The sequence below is a fragment of the Strongylocentrotus purpuratus genome, unplaced genomic scaffold, assembly GCF_000002235.5.
Source record: "Strongylocentrotus purpuratus isolate Spur 01 unplaced genomic scaffold, Spur_5.0 spur5_scaffold_6, whole genome shotgun sequence".
NCBI lineage: Eukaryota > Metazoa > Echinodermata > Echinoidea > Camarodonta > Strongylocentrotidae > Strongylocentrotus > Strongylocentrotus purpuratus.
In genome coordinates, this window is record NW_022145612.1 from 52112685 (window position 1) to 52132056 (window position 19372).

General features: G+C 36.0%; 1 protein-coding gene across 6 annotated transcripts in view; it reads right to left on the bottom strand.

The window, feature by feature from the left end:
- The window catches only part of LOC580083 (serine-rich adhesin for platelets), a 35559-nt gene that overhangs the window by 12409 nt on the left and 3778 nt on the right, over nt 1–19372 (bottom strand). For 4 of the 6 annotated variants that reach the window (XM_030972378.1, XM_011678250.2, XM_011678245.2 and 1 more), the window contains exons 2-13: nt 18186–18355; nt 13313–13515; nt 11769–11880; nt 10563–10738; nt 9404–9588; nt 8663–8892; nt 7988–8085; nt 5721–6005; nt 3475–3592; nt 1693–1802; nt 980–1166; nt 118–660 (exon numbers count right to left, since the gene is read on the bottom strand). In XM_030972378.1, coding sequence (XP_030828238.1) covers nt 118–660; nt 980–1166; nt 1693–1802; nt 3475–3592; nt 5721–6005; nt 7988–8085; nt 8663–8892; nt 9404–9588; nt 10563–10738; nt 11769–11880; nt 13313–13386 — 2118 coding nt within the window. In that variant the 5' untranslated portion in view covers nt 13387–13515; nt 18186–18355. The remainder of the gene's footprint in view (nt 1–117; nt 661–979; nt 1167–1692; nt 1803–3474; nt 3593–5720; nt 6006–7987; nt 8086–8662; nt 8893–9403; nt 9589–10562; nt 10739–11768; nt 11881–13312; nt 13516–18185; nt 18356–19372) is intronic. The other 2 variants (XM_011678247.2, XM_011678248.2) reach the window with 2 other exon arrangements.

Genomic DNA, 19372 nt, shown 5'->3' on the forward strand with positions numbered 1-19372 from the left:
GAGAAATCCTTACATTCAATTTGTATTCTCACATAATATGAAGTACATACAAATTCTTATTTCATTACTTTGAACATCACTCTATGTGATTATTTGATATGGACTTACAAAACATACCTTGAATTGCTCATCCTTTCCGGAGTCGCTCTTTGTGACTTCATTCGTCTCCTTTTTGCCTGATAATGAACTCTGCTGTTGCTGGTCCGATTTGTTGCTCTGATCTTTATCTTCCTGTCCTACCATATCATCATCTTCTGGTTTTGAGTGCGCTATCCTCTCAAGAGCTTGCTGTCTTCTCTCCTGTGCCTTCTCCATCTTTGCAAACGCTTTCATAATGGCTTCCATCTTGCGTTCTTCCCTGGTCATCTTTGACCTGGACTTAGCAGAGTCCTCTTTAGGTTCGCTACTCTCTGTATTGACGTCCTCCCCCGTGCCAGGATCTTGAGGTAGTGGGAGAGGGTCTACAGCCTCCACATCCACCTTGTCTTTGTGTTCATTGTCTGATGAAGGATCTGCAGCAACAACCTCTTTGGTTGGTTTCTCAGTTGAGTTCCTGTTTGACCTACTCTTGTGATGGGATATGCTGATGGTTGTGGGGGGCTTTTCTTCTTGACCTACTTTAGGTACATCCTTGTGCTCGATGGTTTCTTCAATTTGTTTCTGAAAAAGGAAAAAAAACAACAATATTTTATTTTATTTTTTCTATTCATTTTTATTTCATTTTTGAAACTACTTTAACACATAAGAGCATGAAAGTGAAACTTATCCTAAAATTATTCTAAGCTTTATTCCTATCAGCATACAATATAGTACACTTTGTATCTTTATCTTTCCTTTCTTTCCCCTATTTCTTCAAAGTGTATCAAAATTAATCACCAAAATAAATGGCAAGAATGCAAGTGTCTTTTGTTTCATCTTAAATATTATTATTCCATTGCAATGATGAAACTCAGAAGAGCAAAGTGAAATGGTCAATTACCTCAGGACCATTTGCTGCCGGCAGTGAGACAAGAAGAGGGGATACAGTTCTATTTGAAGGTTCTGCTGTTTCTGCAACATTGGTGACAGGTTTCTTCTGATTCCTTGCCTCCAATGATCGGCGCTTCCTCCAGTATCGCTTGACAGGACAGTTCTTCTTAGAGCAAGCACATTTCACAGGATGGGTACTGAAAGAGAGAGCATTGAGTTATTTGATATTAATTCAGTGCTAATCTGTTAAATTCTATTCATAACTCCTCTTAGATTTCAACTAGCATTGAATAATTATCAAATGATTCATTGAGCAATTATGAGGAATCCCATTTCACTCATAAAGCATAAAATATAACATGGCAGGGCTTTTCAATTTCTTTTTGGACTTAAACAATAAATGTAATTATAAACATTGGTTCAAGAGCAAACAATAGAACCTTTTTTTCCCCTATAACAAGAAGCCTCTTGAACAAAGAGTTACACTGAAACGAAACTCAAAGAACTAAAGGTAACCTGACTTTCAACTCATCACGATCCCATAGTTAAAACTTGTGCTCTAATTTTAGAGTTGTAGTGAACTCTAAAACGTTACATGAAAAACCCTATCCTTTGCAACTTTCAAAAGTTTATAAGTTTCCAGAGTTTAAATTGTTTCATCTTGTATCACTTTCTTGTGAACAACAGACTCAATCTATATTTGATGAAGCACTTCTTTCTTACCAGTCTTTGTAGCTGTAATCAAAAGCCACAGTCACTTCACTTCCCTTGGTGATCTCAACCAGTGAGAAGAGGTAGAGCCTCAGAAGACCATCAATAGCTACATGTCGAACCTATACAGACAGAGGAAAGAAATCGACTCGTTAATACAGGCTTTGGTTTGCTAATGGAACAATCATTGGATTGCCACAGTGGACTTTTGTAACACATACATTGTATGTATACACCACACACCGTACACCGTACACCGTTCAGACTTTAAAAATCAAATCAAGGGCCATTCAACATATATTTGTGTATTGCCAAGAAAAAGAATCATGTTGGGATGATGTAATATGTTACTGTACATGTCACTGTACATGTCATGCTTGCACATTTAGGTGATGCAAGAGGTCATTAAAATTGCCCCTTGGTTGATTTCTCGTAAGTCTTTAAATTATTTAATTTTAATTATCATGAAGATTAAAATATGATGTGATTTAAAGGAAACATGAAACCAGACTAATGAATTTGAACTTATAGTGCAAATCTCTATGAACAAGATCATAAGCAAACCTGAAAGCAGAAAACAAAATTCAAATCAATGAAAATGAAAAATGAAAGTGAAAATGCATTTTTTTTTTTTCCCTCCATTTTTAAAATTTGTAATGTATCACTGAATTGAAACCAAAAAAACTAGATGGAATTTTGACTGCGCGCAGTCGAAAATGATGCCTCCGCAATAGAGCAATTTAAACAAGTTTGGAGTTTAAATCTCCAGTGGTTCTTGAGATATCATGATAACAATCTCAATGTATGGAATTTCATAAGTTGACCTCTGTGACCCTTGACCTTTGACCTACGTGCTCCAAAATCTAATCAGATTGTCTTCCTATGGTGATACACACTATCATTAAGTTTGAAGTTTAAATCTCTAGTGGTTCTTGAGATATTATGATAACAATCTCAATGTATGGAATTTCATAAGTTGACCTCTGTGGCCCTTGACCTTTGACCTACGTGCTCCAAAATCTAATCAGATTGTTTTCCTATAGTGATACACACTATCACTAAGTTTGAAGTTTAAATCTCCAGTGGTTCTTGAGATATCATGATAACAATCTCAATGTATGGAATTTCATAAGTTGACCTCTGTGACCCTTGACCTTTGACATACGTGCTTCAAAATCTAATCAGATTGTTTTCCTATAGTGATACACACTATCACTAAGTTTGAAGTTTAAATCTCCAGTGGTTCTTGAGATATCATGATAACAATCTCAATGTATGGAATTTCATAAGTTGACCTCTGTGACCCTTGACCTTTGACATACGTGCTCCAAAATCTAATCAGATCGTCTTCCTATGGTGATACATACTATCCTTAAGTTTGAAGTTTAAATCTCAAATGGTTCTTGAGATATCGCGCTAACAAACTCAATACAAGGAATTTCATAAGTTGACCTCTGTGACCTGTGACCTTTGACCTACGGACTCCAAAATCTAATCAGATCGTCTTCCTATGGTGATAAATACTATTCCTGAGTTTTAAGTTTAAATCTTAAATGGTTCTTGAGATATTGTGATAACGGTCAAACGGGACGGACGGACGGACGTACGGACGGACGGACGGACGTACGGACGTACGGACGTACGGACGGACAACCCGAAAACATGATGCCTCCGGCACCACCTTCGGTGGCGGAGGCATAAAAATGTAAGCCTAGACAAAATATTATGTTAACAGCAGCTAAAAGCAATAGAAAAAAAACATTGAATGATGAAAAACCTTCTTTCAGTTCTTACCTCAGCATTTGGAGAGCATGACTTCCTCACATATCGTGCAATATTCCCATATTTCCTTGCATCAACACAGAGCTCGATGTTGCTGAACTTTGTGTACATCAGTACATGCAGGTAGGGTCTGAGGAATAAATGCAGACAGTAAATACATGTTTAAGTTAATTTTTACATAATAACTGTAATCAAGACAATAACTTTCATTTCTGAATGATCACATAGAAGAACATACATGTAGTTTGAATACAAAGAGATAGCATTAAATGAAAATAAAAGTAATAGCACAAATAACAGACTGAAAGAAAAAAAGAAGAACTCTTGTCCTGAGTAGATTTCAAGTTTTACAGATTTAGAATTAGATAAGCAGTACTTTTGTACAATGATATTAAATCAATCTACTCAGAACAATCAACATGTAACATATCTTGTGATCCACAACCGGAAAATCAACAGTGACAGACAAGGAAATGTTACAATTTGTCAGGAATATGATATAAATTCAGGTTTATAATCAACTTTCATACTGAATTTTACAACCTGCTTTGTATTTATCTAGTTGGAATGCAATTTCCCCAATTACCTCAGCATGTTTTGATAAATACACATGCACCCAAGACAAACATGATTGGATGCATTTAGCTAATTTCAGGATATTTACATAGGTACATCCAGATCAAATAATTGTGGCAGTTGAACAAACAATATCTTTCGCAGTTTCATATACTGAGGTGAAACAGAAACTAGCCCTGCTCCACATACATGTACATGTATATGGCTAACTACCATGCATACACGTACACACACAGAGTTATAATCTTGTACACATGCTGTACCAGAGGCACAATATCCCTGATCCATGGCACGATGAGTCTGCTACACATCACTTCAGAATTCATATTTTGCCCGCCAGCCAAGGCCCCGTTATTTCCTTCTCTCCTAATTAACATATCCTACATATCCTGTTTGTTGTATTCTTCTCCTCAGTATAGCACACCTCAGACATTAATTATCCAACCTGTTTTTATATACCTTATTGTACATATATGGTTTTATAATAAGTGATGATAATCATATTTTTGAGGTATGAAAGGAGGATTTACTTCCTCATGTACAATAACCTTTGACAGATATAAGAGGCATGTAATGGAGTTTGGATTCATCCCACATGCACAAGACAGTTGTGCAGAAAAAAGAAATGTGGATGGAATGGTATTGGAAATGGACTTTGCAAAGTGATAGGTATGAGAAAGCAAGAAATGAAACTGACAGATTTAGAAATCAAATTATACTACCTGAAAATTCTAAGGCATACAAGGAAACCCAACATACCACACAAACCACACACAAACATAAACATCTTTCTTAAAATACCTTGACATAAATGCAATTAGAGGAAATTGAATTCATCTTCTACAATAATTCCATCCTAAAATAATGTATTTTCATCCTTTGCTATTCATGTATTCCTTTAACATGACATGGCACAAAATGCAATGCATAAAAAAGACAAGATGTAGTCTAATCCCCCTTCTACCCGACATGAAATCTATAGAGAGAAATTGCCATGTCTGTAGTATATATGGCAAAAGCTTCTGCAATACAAATAGTTTTTAATCTCATTGGTTAAAGAATGTTATATTAATTTGTCTATTAAAAAAAGAAAGAAAAGCATGAGCTTGCAACTAAGTAATGTCCTTTACCTCACACCTACATGTATGTGTATCCTTCCAATGCTACACTTTGTGACATGGTATATTCTGTAACACGCTTTTAATTTCAAACATCATCAATGCCACAAAGTTTAAGTTCAGGGCTGAATTCAAGATTTTACCTGTACTAAGTCACATGATAATTAATGCGGATGATATCAAGAACCGACATATTCATCAAAATGTCATTAAGGTTTTCAGAACTCATAATGCTGACAAGAATGCAAATTACACAGAAAGTTGTTTATCAATCAACTTTGAAGAAACGTTTTTAGAAATGCAGTAAATATAACTGCTTCTATAAAAATTCAAATTTGATACAACACACAATAATAATAAGCATGAAAATATTCATGTCAATAAAACATGGATTTCACACTTGAGAGATCGCCCTTACCAACAGTATAATCTTACTTTGTCATATTTCAGGATTTGCTGAACATTTGAGGATCATGGAATGGAATATATCTCTAAAAATACGCACTCTGTTTGACACACAAGACTACGCAAACACTTCATAAAGAATAATTCATGAGGACTCACTTTTTGGTCCATCCATTGGCAGGAACAAACTGATCCCTGAGCATGAGCATACCACGGTACTCGACGATGGGTTGATTAGGAGCCAGCTCCTCGGTAGCTACCAACCCACGTGCAGTCCTTCCAGCAGCACCCAGCTTGATCTTCTGGGGTGAGAGATCGTCCATGATGCAACCCAGGCTTGGCATGGTCCACATTGCATTCTGGCGTTGGTCAGAGAGGTACTGGTTCAATTCCAGGCTGTACTGATTCTCTGTCGCTTCTACAAAGTGGTCTGAATTTTCCAATCTATATTATAACACAAATGAAAAATAAAGTGAAATATGAAATAAGCAACATTACATTAAAAATGATAGCATCTGCAAGACTAATCACTGTTTTGTGGAGGACTTGGTACATGTATAACAGTGAAGTATCTGAATGTATTTAAAAATTAACAATCTTTCTACAGCTGTCCTTGCAATGTAATACAGCCGCTTGAAAACAATAATACTTCATTAGAATCAATCAAGCCCTTAGCCAGCAGCTAGGTAAGAGTCAATCTTGTTAGCCGTACTGTGGCTATTAAGTGCAGAAGAGGACCATTATTCAGAGGAAATGCTTTGATGTGGGCTTGGAGTGCACTTCAAAGATCAACCTATTATAACTGTCTGATGACAAATATCCTGCTTCACACAGGGGGGTTTCCTCAAAACGATGCTCAACTCTGATCTTTGATATACATGTAATAAGCTTAGTCCTAAGAGGAATACAGTAGATCATGCACAATCATGATAGCAAGCAGGAAATCATTCCCATTCTTATAAGGTACATTTAAAAAATAGTAATCATCCTTTCAGTTTTGTTTACTTTGCTCACACTAAAATGTATACTCTTTATATTCAGATGTTCATTTCATATACATGGACTGTATACTAAAGCTGTTGCTCTCACTTCAATATTACTATCAATTTGCTCATGAAAATTCAAAAGATTGACTATCAGAAAATCCATAAAATGCTGCCCTTCCTCAACCGACTATTTTATCAAGTTATCAAACAGAATGCCTAGACCGTTATGTCATTAACGGTCCTAAACAGGAACTATTAAGGAAGCCATGAAGTACTTATAAAAGTGCATGGGTGTCCAATACTGTAGATTCTCTTATACTGTTACTACTGTTTAAAAATATTTCAAAAAAGTACAGTGTAAGTATTAAACTAGATGGAATTCGACTGCGCGCAGTCGAAAATGATGCCTCCGTCATAGAGCAATTTTACAAACCAAAACAGAAGAAATTTTTCAAATTCAAGTTCAATTGTAATCCATTAACAGGTTCTCAGAATATCGTGATTACAAACAATTTCTCATATACATATATGACCCTTTGAACTTTGACCTCATGATCCTAATATCTACTCAGCTCATTGGCTCTGCAAGATATCCAGAGTTAAATAGTAATCCATCTGTCAGTTCTAATGAGAATGCGCTCACAAGCTATTTTTGCATACATAATGAGCCCATGACCTTGGACCTTATGAACCAAGAATCTACACAGTTCATTGGCTCTGCAAGATACATAAATGATCTAAGTTTGGCAGGAATCCATTAATCTGTTCTAATGATAACGCGATCACAAGCTGTTTTTGCATACATAATGGGCGCTGTGACCTTTGACCTTTGACCTCGTTACCCAAAATCTAATAAGTTCATCGGCTCTGCAAGTAACATACATGACCTAAGTTTGGCAGGAATCCATCAATCGGTTCTTGAGATAACGCGATCACAAGCTGTTTTTGCATACATAATGAGCCCTGTGACCTTTGACCTTTGACCTCGTGACCCCAAAATCTAATCAGTTCATTGGCTCTACAAGATACATACATGACCAAAGTTTGGCAGGAATCCATCTATCGGTTCTTCAGATAACGCGATCACGAGCTGTTTTTGCATACATAATGAGCCCTGTGACCTTTGACCTTTGACCTCGTGACCCCAAAATCTAATCAGTTCATCGACTTTGCTAGATACATATATGACCAAAGTTTGGTAGGAATCCATTGATCCGTTCTTCAGATAACGTGATCACGAGAACGGGACGTACGTACAGACGTACGTACAGACGTACGGACGGACGGACGGACGGACGGACGGACAACCCGAAAACATAATGCCTCCGGCTACTTCGTAACGGAGGCATAAAAAAGTATTAACTGATAGCACAATTGAAAATACTGTTAATTAGAGCAAACTTAGAATAAGGAAATGAATATGTTGAGAAATAAACTTACATTTGCTCTCCATGGAGAAGCAAATCCCCAATTCCTGGCTCTGGCCTTCCTCGATTCTTCCTGTGTTTTCTCTGTGAAGACAAAGTCAAATCAAACTGCTGGTTTGCAGTCCACAGTGCAGAGAGGTGATTAGGATTTTGGCCACATGCATAAGGGTACATGAATGATATGAGAAAAACAAATAAAACATAAAAAGACAAGGACGAATGAGAGACATACAACAAACAAGTGTTCGGACAACAAAAGTTTTTTTTTTTTTTTTTAACACAGGCGCTGATCTATTATGGAATGACAGGAAACAAATGTGTTAATATCCCAGATCATCTGTTTTCCTTAGATTCAAAACAAACGATATGAATATATCTCATTATAACTGGAAAATTCAATAATTGCATAAATCACTTAAACATGCTTAAGAATCTTTCAGATGGTTCTCTCAGTACTGGCAGCACCCTCCACCACACTACAAGTTTGATTTTCTTCCATCAACTGACAATCTCTTGCACACCCTATCAAAACAAAATCATGAAGATAGAAATAAAAACATTAAAAATTGTTTCTTTATCTCCCTATTACATCACATACAAAGTCCAGATTTTTCTAGTGGGGATTTTTGTGCGAAACAGGAAGTTGACTATGATACACAAATACAAGAATTTACATATAAAACCATACCTTCTTCTTTTTCTTTTTCTTGTGATGTTTTTCTTGTCTCTGATCTTTCTCCTCTTCCTTCACCTTTTCCTTGCCCTTTTCCTTTTCTTTCTTTTTCTTTTTCTTCTTCATTTTGTTCTTTCCTTTTGTTGAGGTGAGAGTGAGACTGGTTGGGGTGTTGGAGATGGACGAGTATCTGGCCCTCTTGCCCTTCCTTTTGCTGTCATCATCACTGCTGTCTAATCGTTCAACTGCGCATCAAAAATATAGGTTGCAACATGCTATTGATAATAGGACTAACAGTGGAACTACAAGACATGTATTCAAACTTCCTAGGCAAAGTAGTAGTATTTTTCAAATTTAATGTTCAAGATAAAATGAAGTGGTTGCCTTAAAAACCAGATCACAAATAAATAAATGTCTGTATATATGAAAAAACATAGGTATTGAAACACAAACAGGCAAATCTGTGTATATTACACTCACAAAATTTTTTGGGGGGATCAGCCACTATCCAAAGCATGGTTCTGAACTGTACTATCATCACCATGTCTACAGCCAACATATTACACCCCTGGCATATGTTTTTCTTGTGTCAGAGATCATTATTAAATCAATAATGAAATCAATAATTCAGAACCTCATCGGAAAGAAAATGCTCACAAATCATCAATAACTTTAGTATGAATTACAAACTTGCTGCCTCCATAAAACATCATGCATATCAGACATGCAAAAAAGTAGAATATCTCAGACACTCACGAATGTGTTTGCGCTTGATGGTCTGCAATTCAAGGGCCTTTTGTTGATCCACCATCCTTGGTTCACATCTCTCACAGAAGTACACATCTGGAATGTTATTCCTGTCTAGTCCCATACACTCAACATGCTGCCAGACTGTGCATTTATCACAGCAGATCATGTAGCCATCATCGTGGTCAAAGGTACTGAAAGAGGAAATGGGTGGCAACACACTTTAGCATAGAGAAAATGAAAGTAAGGGAGGCTGCAGTGTATTAAGTAGTGTTTCCTGTTCAAAACAAAACATAAAAACAGCAGTCGGCAATACGGAAGGGAGACATGGACATGTTTGACCAGGGGTAATAAACAAAGTCATTTATCTTTTCAACATATTGTTAGAAGAACTTTGTTGATCAGAATGTGTGAAGAGTTGCAATGCCATTTTGTTAGTGTGGATAACATGTAAATAATTGAATTTCATATTAGTCTTGCTCTTTATTATCCATACCATTGGATATGTGAAATCAACTAATTAGAGCTGCTCTAATTAAAAGTTTAAAATCTTTTGCAAAAGTGGTGTTGATGCCTTGTATTTGATAGCATGTAATTTCTGTTGACACTTTGTTGTTGACAGATCTTTCAAAATCAAACAGAGTGTAATAACCCCTCTATAAATGTCCCACATGCTCAATATATCCTGAAAAAATCATCCAAATAAAATACTGATAAATATAATGGGTGGTATTCTGGTAGCGCGTACTAAGTAGTCTAAGTTAGTCCACACTTTTATGAAGTGCCTGTTGCCAACTCATTTACCCTTTTCAGATTATTTTAATCCTTCAATGAAAAGTGTCCAAAAAATTAATTTTGCAATGAAATGGGAAGAAAAAGATAATATGAGTATGAACTGAATTTCACCAAAGTCTTTGGTAGATTTGTCATGAATATTGAAGGAGGAAGATGAAACCTAGCATTCCATAGAAGTGTGAACTAAAATTCTTGTTTAGTCTGGACTTAGTCCCGGCTTAACTTATGAGAATACCACCAAATAACTTTAAGATGGTTCCTCTTCCCAAACATAAAAATTAATAATTTTGTAATTATACATCTAGAACAAACACACCATAATTTCTATTCAAAATGGGGAAAAGGGGGAAATGAAACCATGTCACCAACTTACCAGATGCATCTTGTGTCTCCTTCATTATTCTGGACCTCAGCATTGTCTTCTGGAGGGGTGAAGGAGGGATTAGCATTTTCATAGATGGTAGCGAGAGGGAGGACAGGAATGGCGTCTAGGGTGGGTGGGGGAGACTGAGGTGGTGTAGGTGGCGGAGGCTGTCCATAATTATGATCCTGAAAGGTGAAGGAATGAATGAGAGGTGCATTGTAAGTAAGTATGATCCAGGGGTGGTATTCTGAAAATCACATTAGCTTTTATGTTAGTAAAACAATATTAATTGTCATAACAAATCTAAATTTTAATAAGTCACAATTTCTTATTAATGTCTGCGCAAAGCTGACTGTATTCATCTAAAGTTAAAAGAGACAGTGGTTTGTTTGTTTGTTTTTATTTCTACGTGGTAATTCTGCTCAGTTTCAGTTCGTTATGATAATCTATATCATTTTCCCTAACATAATGTGGTCCAAAAAAAATACAAGGACAATAGAGTTCATGTCATAGATCACATTACCACACCTGCACAAGGTGTAAATACAGTTATAGTCTATGAGAGTACCAGTATGTGCAGGCACAATTCACTAAGGAATGGTACTTAAGAAGAGCAATAAAACCTTGAAAGGACACTAGAGTATAACTTTTATTCATCATGGAAATTGCTGGTAGCAATATCAGAGCAGTTTATACCTTGGATTAGTCAGTATAAGTATTTAAATCTTTCAGAATAAAAAAAGAACTGGACTAAATTGTCCATCTTTCGTGTCAACATCTTGTAAATGTAATTCTTATTCCTTGGCAAAAAACTGACATTTGCAAATTAACAATGAAATATTTGCTTATCTTCAGATTCCAAACACTACATAACTTCTTGACATTACTTCTTGTCAATGTAATTCCTATTCCTTGGCACAAAAACTGACAATCACAATTGTGAATAAAACATTTTCTCATGACAAAAAAAAAGAGAAAAAAGTGCAATTCAAGGAAAGATTTTTTCCTCTTCATAATGACAAATGGAGAAAGAGAATTGACATGATTTCAAAACATAATGCAGTACAAAAACATCTATCATCAATAACATAAAAAGATTAAGATATTTGTTGGATTAAATTTTATCATCATTCAGTACTTTCATTTTATTTCAAAGTTAATTTTTTAGACCAAGAATGTCACAATAATAATTAATGATAAGTGATTATTCTTTACCTGATAGGGTAGACCAAGATAGTGTGACATAGACATGTGAGTGCTCTGAGCTGAAATGCTTTGACTCTTCACATCCCCGTTTGTCACAGGTTGGTCCACTGCATCAACACTGCTGAGACAAAGGGTAGTAAAACATTGGAATGTTCAAGAAATCATATGGCATATGACACCAAAAGGATGAAGCAAATAAACATTATTGAAAAAAAGACCTGAAATTCTACCCCCCAAAAAACAACAACATAAATAAATAAATTTGTATGTAACAAATACACAATGCTGAGAGATTTCCAGGTGGAAAACAAAATGTATTGCAAATGGACATGAAAAACATGTACTCAATGACAGATGGCAGACTTTATGACACATACATGTACCATACTGATTGCGGATCACCACTAAGTGCTTGGTAATAAGAGGATAACATGTAGATCTACAATGTACATGCACATGCACTTTACAAATTACATGTGCTACAGTTTAGTTTGTTTGTTTTTTATTGATGTGCAAAAAAAATGTGACTCTCAGCTCTATGTTAAAATTTAAACTATAAATGTTGCTTCTTTCTTCTTTACTTGTTCATTATGTTTTATTTCTATTTTAAAAAAAAAGTTATTTACAAACATGTACCGGTATGTACAAGATATGATAATGTCCATATCCATGTAAATGTAGACTTTTTATCAGAAAAAGAAAATTTAAAAGCCTAAAACATTTTAAGTTTGCTCATTAAATACAACATGTGAAACTGAAAAAAGACAATTTAATTACACTGTACATGTTAAATGGCACATTCACAAAGGCCTAAAATGTACATGTGTAACATGCTTTTCTTCCTTTGTCAAAATCATCCCTCCATTAATTAATGGCAAGATGTATAAAAGAATCTATAATGAAGTGCATCCTTTTTTTTAAAGCAAAATCATTTGCTCATAATAATGAAAATTTAAAATATTCAACTTGGAGTTCAAGGTATTTGGAAACTGTCTTCACATCTCCTCAAAAAAAGTTATTTTCAATACAACCCTTACTTATTATATCTATCTACATGTACGGTGTAGATACTGTTGATTGCACAAACAATAAAACATACCGGTAATTAAGAATCAAAGAAGATAAATAATTTTTATTTCCTTACTTTTAACAAACAAAAATATACTGAATAAAGATTGTCTTCTTTAGAACATTAAGCAGACTCAAAGAAGATATAATTTAATTTCCTTACTTTTAATGTTATTAAAATGTCTTTATTTCCATTGCAGCAACAAACTTTTATCAATATCTTGGGTACAGTAGGGACTACTATCTTCAGAATCGAAAATTCACAATTCACCTGCAAGCTAAATGTTGTTACTAATACCAAATTATACAAACATGTAGGTACATGCCATATATCTTATATGAGAATTTCAGGTCATAAATGTATGTTTGTGTGAGTAATTATTGTTTCATTTCAGCCCCATGATCAGAACAACAATGTGACCATCATTTAGCATTCCATAAATATATTTAAATAGCTTATAATGGCCATTCAATGTCACACTCACTCAGTCCCTGCAGCCATGACTACATTGTGATGACTTGTGATGAGAGGTGAAGGGTCAAACAGTGGCTGGCTCATTACTTAGGTTGGAAGGTGGTTATCCTACATTTGAGTAGCAATAAGAATGTCTTCTGGTGTAGAATTGCAGACGTCTTGCGGTTTGCACCACAAAAGGCACACATGGCAAGCAATGGTCTTGATGTGCACCTGCAGAACATGAAGAAGAGAACACACACATTACGGTCATTATAATGCATACAAGGAGCATACATGTACACTACACTGTATAGAAGCCCTCTATTTGTCATGCACTGCAACACACATTTCAATTTGGGTTCACTGCATGCACACATGTACAAGTGCATTGTACATGTACGTTCCTGTGTTCATGGGATTGAGCATACTAATGTCCGCAGTCTACGCATAATAAATGTCCTTGCCAGTGAAGGCAGTACTATTATGTATTGCACTAAATTCAGACATGTACTCGCAGTCGTATGCACAGATATATTCATGGTCTATTTGTACTGGCAATACTTACATGTACTAGTCTAAACATACTCTTAAGTTTTGCACATGTCATTTATATTCTCTGATTAAAATTCAGACCTCTCTATGACTCATGAGTCATGATCAACATCAGTCAAGTTTCTTAGTTTCAACCAGAGTTTGCAGAAGATTGAATTACAGTCATCAAACAAGGAAACCACCACAGCAAATTTTCTGACAGCCTGTGCCTATTTCACAAGTACTTCTAAATAATAATTTTGTGTCTGAAGGCTCTTTGAGATTATGAATATGCAGACATAGTATAGAACCATGTGAAAAATACTGGACATGTATGTTAAAAAATATAGGGGAAGGGCCCAATACTTTGATCAAAGTTCACATTTGAGAAAGAAAACAATTTCTTTAGCTCAAGTTATCTTGTAGAATACCCCCCCCCCCCTTCCCAATAAAAACTACAACAAATTCAAATGAGAGAATTATCCAAGGTATGAGTGATTTTTGGTATTAGAGTGCTTAAAATTGTCAAATTTTTGCAAGTTTTGGAGGCAGATTAAAAAAAATCAATCCTCCCGATCTGCTGACCCGATACCAATATCGGGAGCCAAACCGCTGACCCGATCATACATGTGTAGCTCCAACTTACAGAGTTATTTTTACATCTCATTGCAGAGAACGTAAAATCATCCATTGAGCATTTAAAATACCACCATTTAAAAGGGAATTAACCTTAGACTACATGTAAATTTCAGTTTGGATCTTTCATTTGACGAAAAGGAGGACGAAACTCCTTTTCGGAATCTTTTGTCTATCGCGGCTCTGAAAGTTTTCAGAACGTCGCCATTGTGATTGCGCACGGCCCGTTCTGTGACGTATTGCATGGATTTGACAGCTATTGCCTACGTTTCCCTGCTGTACACTGTAAAATAATCACTGCAGATCACATCGTTTTTCCCGTCGTACTTGTACTTTTTGTCCAGAAATTTCTCCACCTTCAGAGCTGCTAACTATAGCTTGAATATTTCATTGCGATTGTGTTGGTCTGTGTTCGAGAAACGGTTTTCCCTTGGTTTTCGGGGAACAATTATTATAACCAAACACTTGGCAGTACACCATGTTTGAAAGCGCGCTACATCAGTTCTTTTGCGATACGTCACAACCCAGAAGTTTTTGAGAGAAATTTCAACAAAATGGCATCTTCCTTGGGGAGCAGACGAAGTAGGGTCTATTTGTACTTGCAAGACAAATTATTTGGCCTACAGCAACGCTTTTTATGTCAAATGAAACATTAATCTACTCTCTATGTCATGATAATGTTTAATAGTCGAGAGGTTAAGTCCCCTTTAAGTTTACAGCTGTTTTTGTTATACAAGCCAGATTGTAAGTGTTTCAACACAGCTACGGCTACATGTAGTTTTACAGGAACACTTTTGTAGTTTCCTTTTTCCTTTCATCCTATGATTGTATAAATTAGAATCATCTGTACATTTTACAAAATATATTATTGCCATTGTTATCTTTTTAATGATTGACTGATAAGAGAACAAATTGAACTTTAATTTTAACTTTTTACTTAGCCTTGATAACAAAGAGCCCATGGGATATAGTAGTCTATGTGTAAGAGTAAAATGGGGTTAAAGTGAGAGTGGCAGCATTTCGTAGAATACCATTCAAAACAATAAATGTATCCCTGATCAAAATTAAAAGCTGAAAATAAAATTTTAAAAACCTACACGGTGGGAGATTCACACAATCTAAATGTTTGAACTAAACCCTTTTCATATCCCCTATAACTGAAAATGAAAGTATACATTTCTTCCTGTTCCATTCTAGCTTTTCATTTAGTCACATGAGTGTAAAATGGAGGCAAAAAAACAACTAGTTTCTTTGATTTTAAAAGACTGTACTGACACAAGTCATTGTGAAACCTTGCGATACACTGACAGTATTGACATTATACTCGCTGAGTGTCTCTGGTACACAAAGACTAAGAATATATGCACTTTGCTATTATCATAGGTAACAGCGATGCAGAGCCTTAGGGTGCGTCTAAGCTCAATTTTGAAGGGAGAATGAGTGTTGGCTCAGTCAGTAGAGCATCCGCCTCACAACCGGGAGGTCGTGGGTTCGAACCCCGGCCGCGTCATACCAAAAGACGTTAAAAGATGGGAGTTGTTGCTACCTTGTTTGGCGTTCAACAATAAGGGATAGAGCAACGTCGATCTGGCGCTGCTCAGTGGCTGCCGGGCTCACGATCAATTGGGCAAAAAGAATTTCCGTTTCGGTTTAATAAAATTTGGAGTGGACCATTAGGCTATTATTATTATTATTATTATTATTATTATTTGAAACGCTCATCGTAAACGCTCATCGTAAACGCTCATCGTAATCGCAGTTCCATGGTGTATCGTTTATGCTCACTTCTCTGGCTTCTCCAGGCAATTCTCCCTGGGTGGCCTTAATTGGCCTTGCAGCTGGATTCGCAAACCTGCACTGTGCATGATACATAGACCCACTAGAGGTCAGTGCGTTGACCCCATTTAAACAGGTTTACAAATTGTAAACGCACCTTTTTGTGAGTTTACGATCAGCGATCGTGATCGTCGTTTTTTGGTGATTCTACTAAAGTGAGAAAGGACGCAACCGTGTTTTGAACTATACACGTAACAGATGCCAGATCAGTTGAGCATAAACATACCCTTAGACTATTTCTCAGATTGTGAAGAGAACAGCAGAGGAACAATTTCTCTGAACAGAATTACAGCAGCAGCCAAGCCTTGAAATAAGCAGTCAAGACTAAGGGACTATTTTTTAAAGTTGCCCCTTGCCCAAAGGGATTTAAATAGAACAAGGGGCAATTTTCCAAAACAGATAACGACAACTAATTACACAATTTATTTAAGCTTAAACATACTGGCCCGAATTCACAAAGGAAGTTTGTCGACAAACAGAGTTTTATGTACGTCATATGACACGTTTTTACGCATTTTTTACAAACCTGGTTTGTAAATAACAAAAGGAGGTTTGTTTGTCGACAAACCTCCTTTGTGAATTCGGGCCACAATGTTAATTTCATAATGCGAATACCATCAATTTTCACAAACCTTCCGCCACTCTCGGCGGAACACAAAAGGTTTGCGATGGAAAGCTTGCCGGCTAGATTTTTGCCAAAACAATGTTAGATTGGCTGCTGGCAAAATGAAAGCAACTACGATTGGGAACATCGTATGTGTTCTTAATTCTTGTCAATGAGAGAATTCTAAATTCTATTAGAGATGATATGATAAATTAGATCAACAAATAAATCTTGATGGATCTGTAATGACTATACAAATGCCAGTTTATTTCTCCATTTGTCAATTTGTTTTCTTGATCCTTCGAGCCATTTGGTCATTCAGTGCCGCATCTAGTGCCATCTAGTGCCGCATGAACGTGCCTACCATTGGGCGCATTTCCAGGGCAAATAATGGCGCCTTGTCGTCTAGTTTTAGATGACTTACAGGCGCAATTGGTGACTTTACGAGCGCAAATTTGTGCCCTGTGCCCGCTTATTTCAAAGCTTGGCAGCAGCGCATTATCTTGCATGGCCAAACTTTTTGTTGAACTTTCTCTTACATTATGTAAAAAAATACCTGTGCCTGTGCACAAGTTACATAAGTCCTAAAAAAAAGAAGATGTTGTATTGCCCTTGGCGACCGACCCCAAAATCTTGAAATCTACGGTTGGCTTAAAAAAAAATAAAAAACTTTTTTTTTTTTTTTTACCGATTTTATAGAGAACAAAAATATCAAAGAATTCAAAAATGAGAAATATCAGCCCAAAGAGGGAGAAAAAAGAAGAAAAAAGTTTAAAAAAAAAAAAAATTCTGATCGACTGACCCATGTTTTGGCACCTAAAGGGCAATACAACATCTTTTTTTAAAGGCCTAATTGCTGGCCTTTTACCCAAATAAATTTTCACATGAATAACACTTTTGAAACAAACTCATCTGTCAGCTGCCTTGTCAAGTATGCAATGCACTTGTCTTTGCGCTTCACTCCCATACCAATCAATGACTGGTGAGATGATCCAACATTTGCTTTGGTGACGTTGCTCCAGGTCATATTTCATCAAGGATAGTGTAGGTTCGATTTAGAGTAAGGGTTGGGTTTAGCTTTTAGTCTAAGGTTAGGGGAGTTAGCGAGTGAAGATAATTGACTGTGGAGCAATTGTTGTCAAGAACAAATGTGGTAATGCCACCGGTGACTCCACAGATGCAAATCTCTTATTCACAAATTTGGATAAAACACCTCGTATTTGCCTTTGATTTTGGAAACGCTAATTTGACACGCATATTTAATAGGCATAGAGTTACATTTCTTGGTACTCACCTCCAACAGTAGCGATTGTTACGATGTAAAAAATTCTGCAGATTTCAGGTTATACTGTAGAGATCATATAAGAAGAATGTCTTTCTGTGAAACATCTGGTCAGCGTAAACTTTGTTGCAGTTGATGAGAGGCAGGTGGATGGTCAATTCGTAGCAGAAGTGGTTATAGACCTGAAGGAAATCCAGAAAGAAAAAGAAAAAGAATTAAATGAGAATACATACAAAATGGCCAAGTGAAAATAATTAATACCTAAACATGAGTTGCATTGCTTACAATTTTGCAAGTATTCAAAATCTCATCTCTCTCTTTACATGTGTTTGTATTAAACATGTATGGCTAGCATACATGTATGAGCAATTGCATAGCCCAACTGCTTTTTGTGGACTTATACTTCTAAAATTGACTTTATCAACTCCTAAAAATGCCACCATGAAATTAAACATGTAAAAATCTAAAGGAAAAGTTGAGTTGGTAATGCGATTACATTGTGAAAGACACTTATCTCTTGAGATGAAATTGAAGAAGAAGAAAAAATGTACTTTGTAGACCTATAAGAATTGGTGTACGCCAAAGTGTTGGAATCATCAAAATTGCCGCAATCAATCTTAGTGAAAGTCACATGCACTGCACACAGGAAATTGTACATGGGAACACACATGTGGCATGAAAGTTTTTCTGCTTTCACTCATATTTCAAATAAATAGCATGAGCTAAAAAGGCAAGCTAATAAATTATCACTCTCACACCGATATCCAGTCTGCACTCATGATGCCTCATGGTCATACATGACAGATACCTTTTTCTTAAATCTATAGCTAAAAGTGATGGTTTTATTATAAGCGCCCGGCCACAAACCCCCTCCAAATCATATCCCCATATGGCCACACATCGTGTGTTGGTTATCAGGTTGGTTATCAAGACAGGCGATTTCAAACAGTAATTTGAAGAAGTTTACACTACATATTTCTTAAATCATAAAGATTTATTTTGGACAATACCATAAAGGACAAATATTAATGACTATTATTAGCACTATTAATTGTATGCTTTTCGTTTTTTGTTAATCCAAAAAGCAAAAAGGTGATTTACGCAAAAGAGAGGGCTTTTTTCATTGTTCAGTGTCCGGTATCACGATTCAATCATATTCATACAATTGAATTTTGAATTGTTCCCAACATTAGTTCATC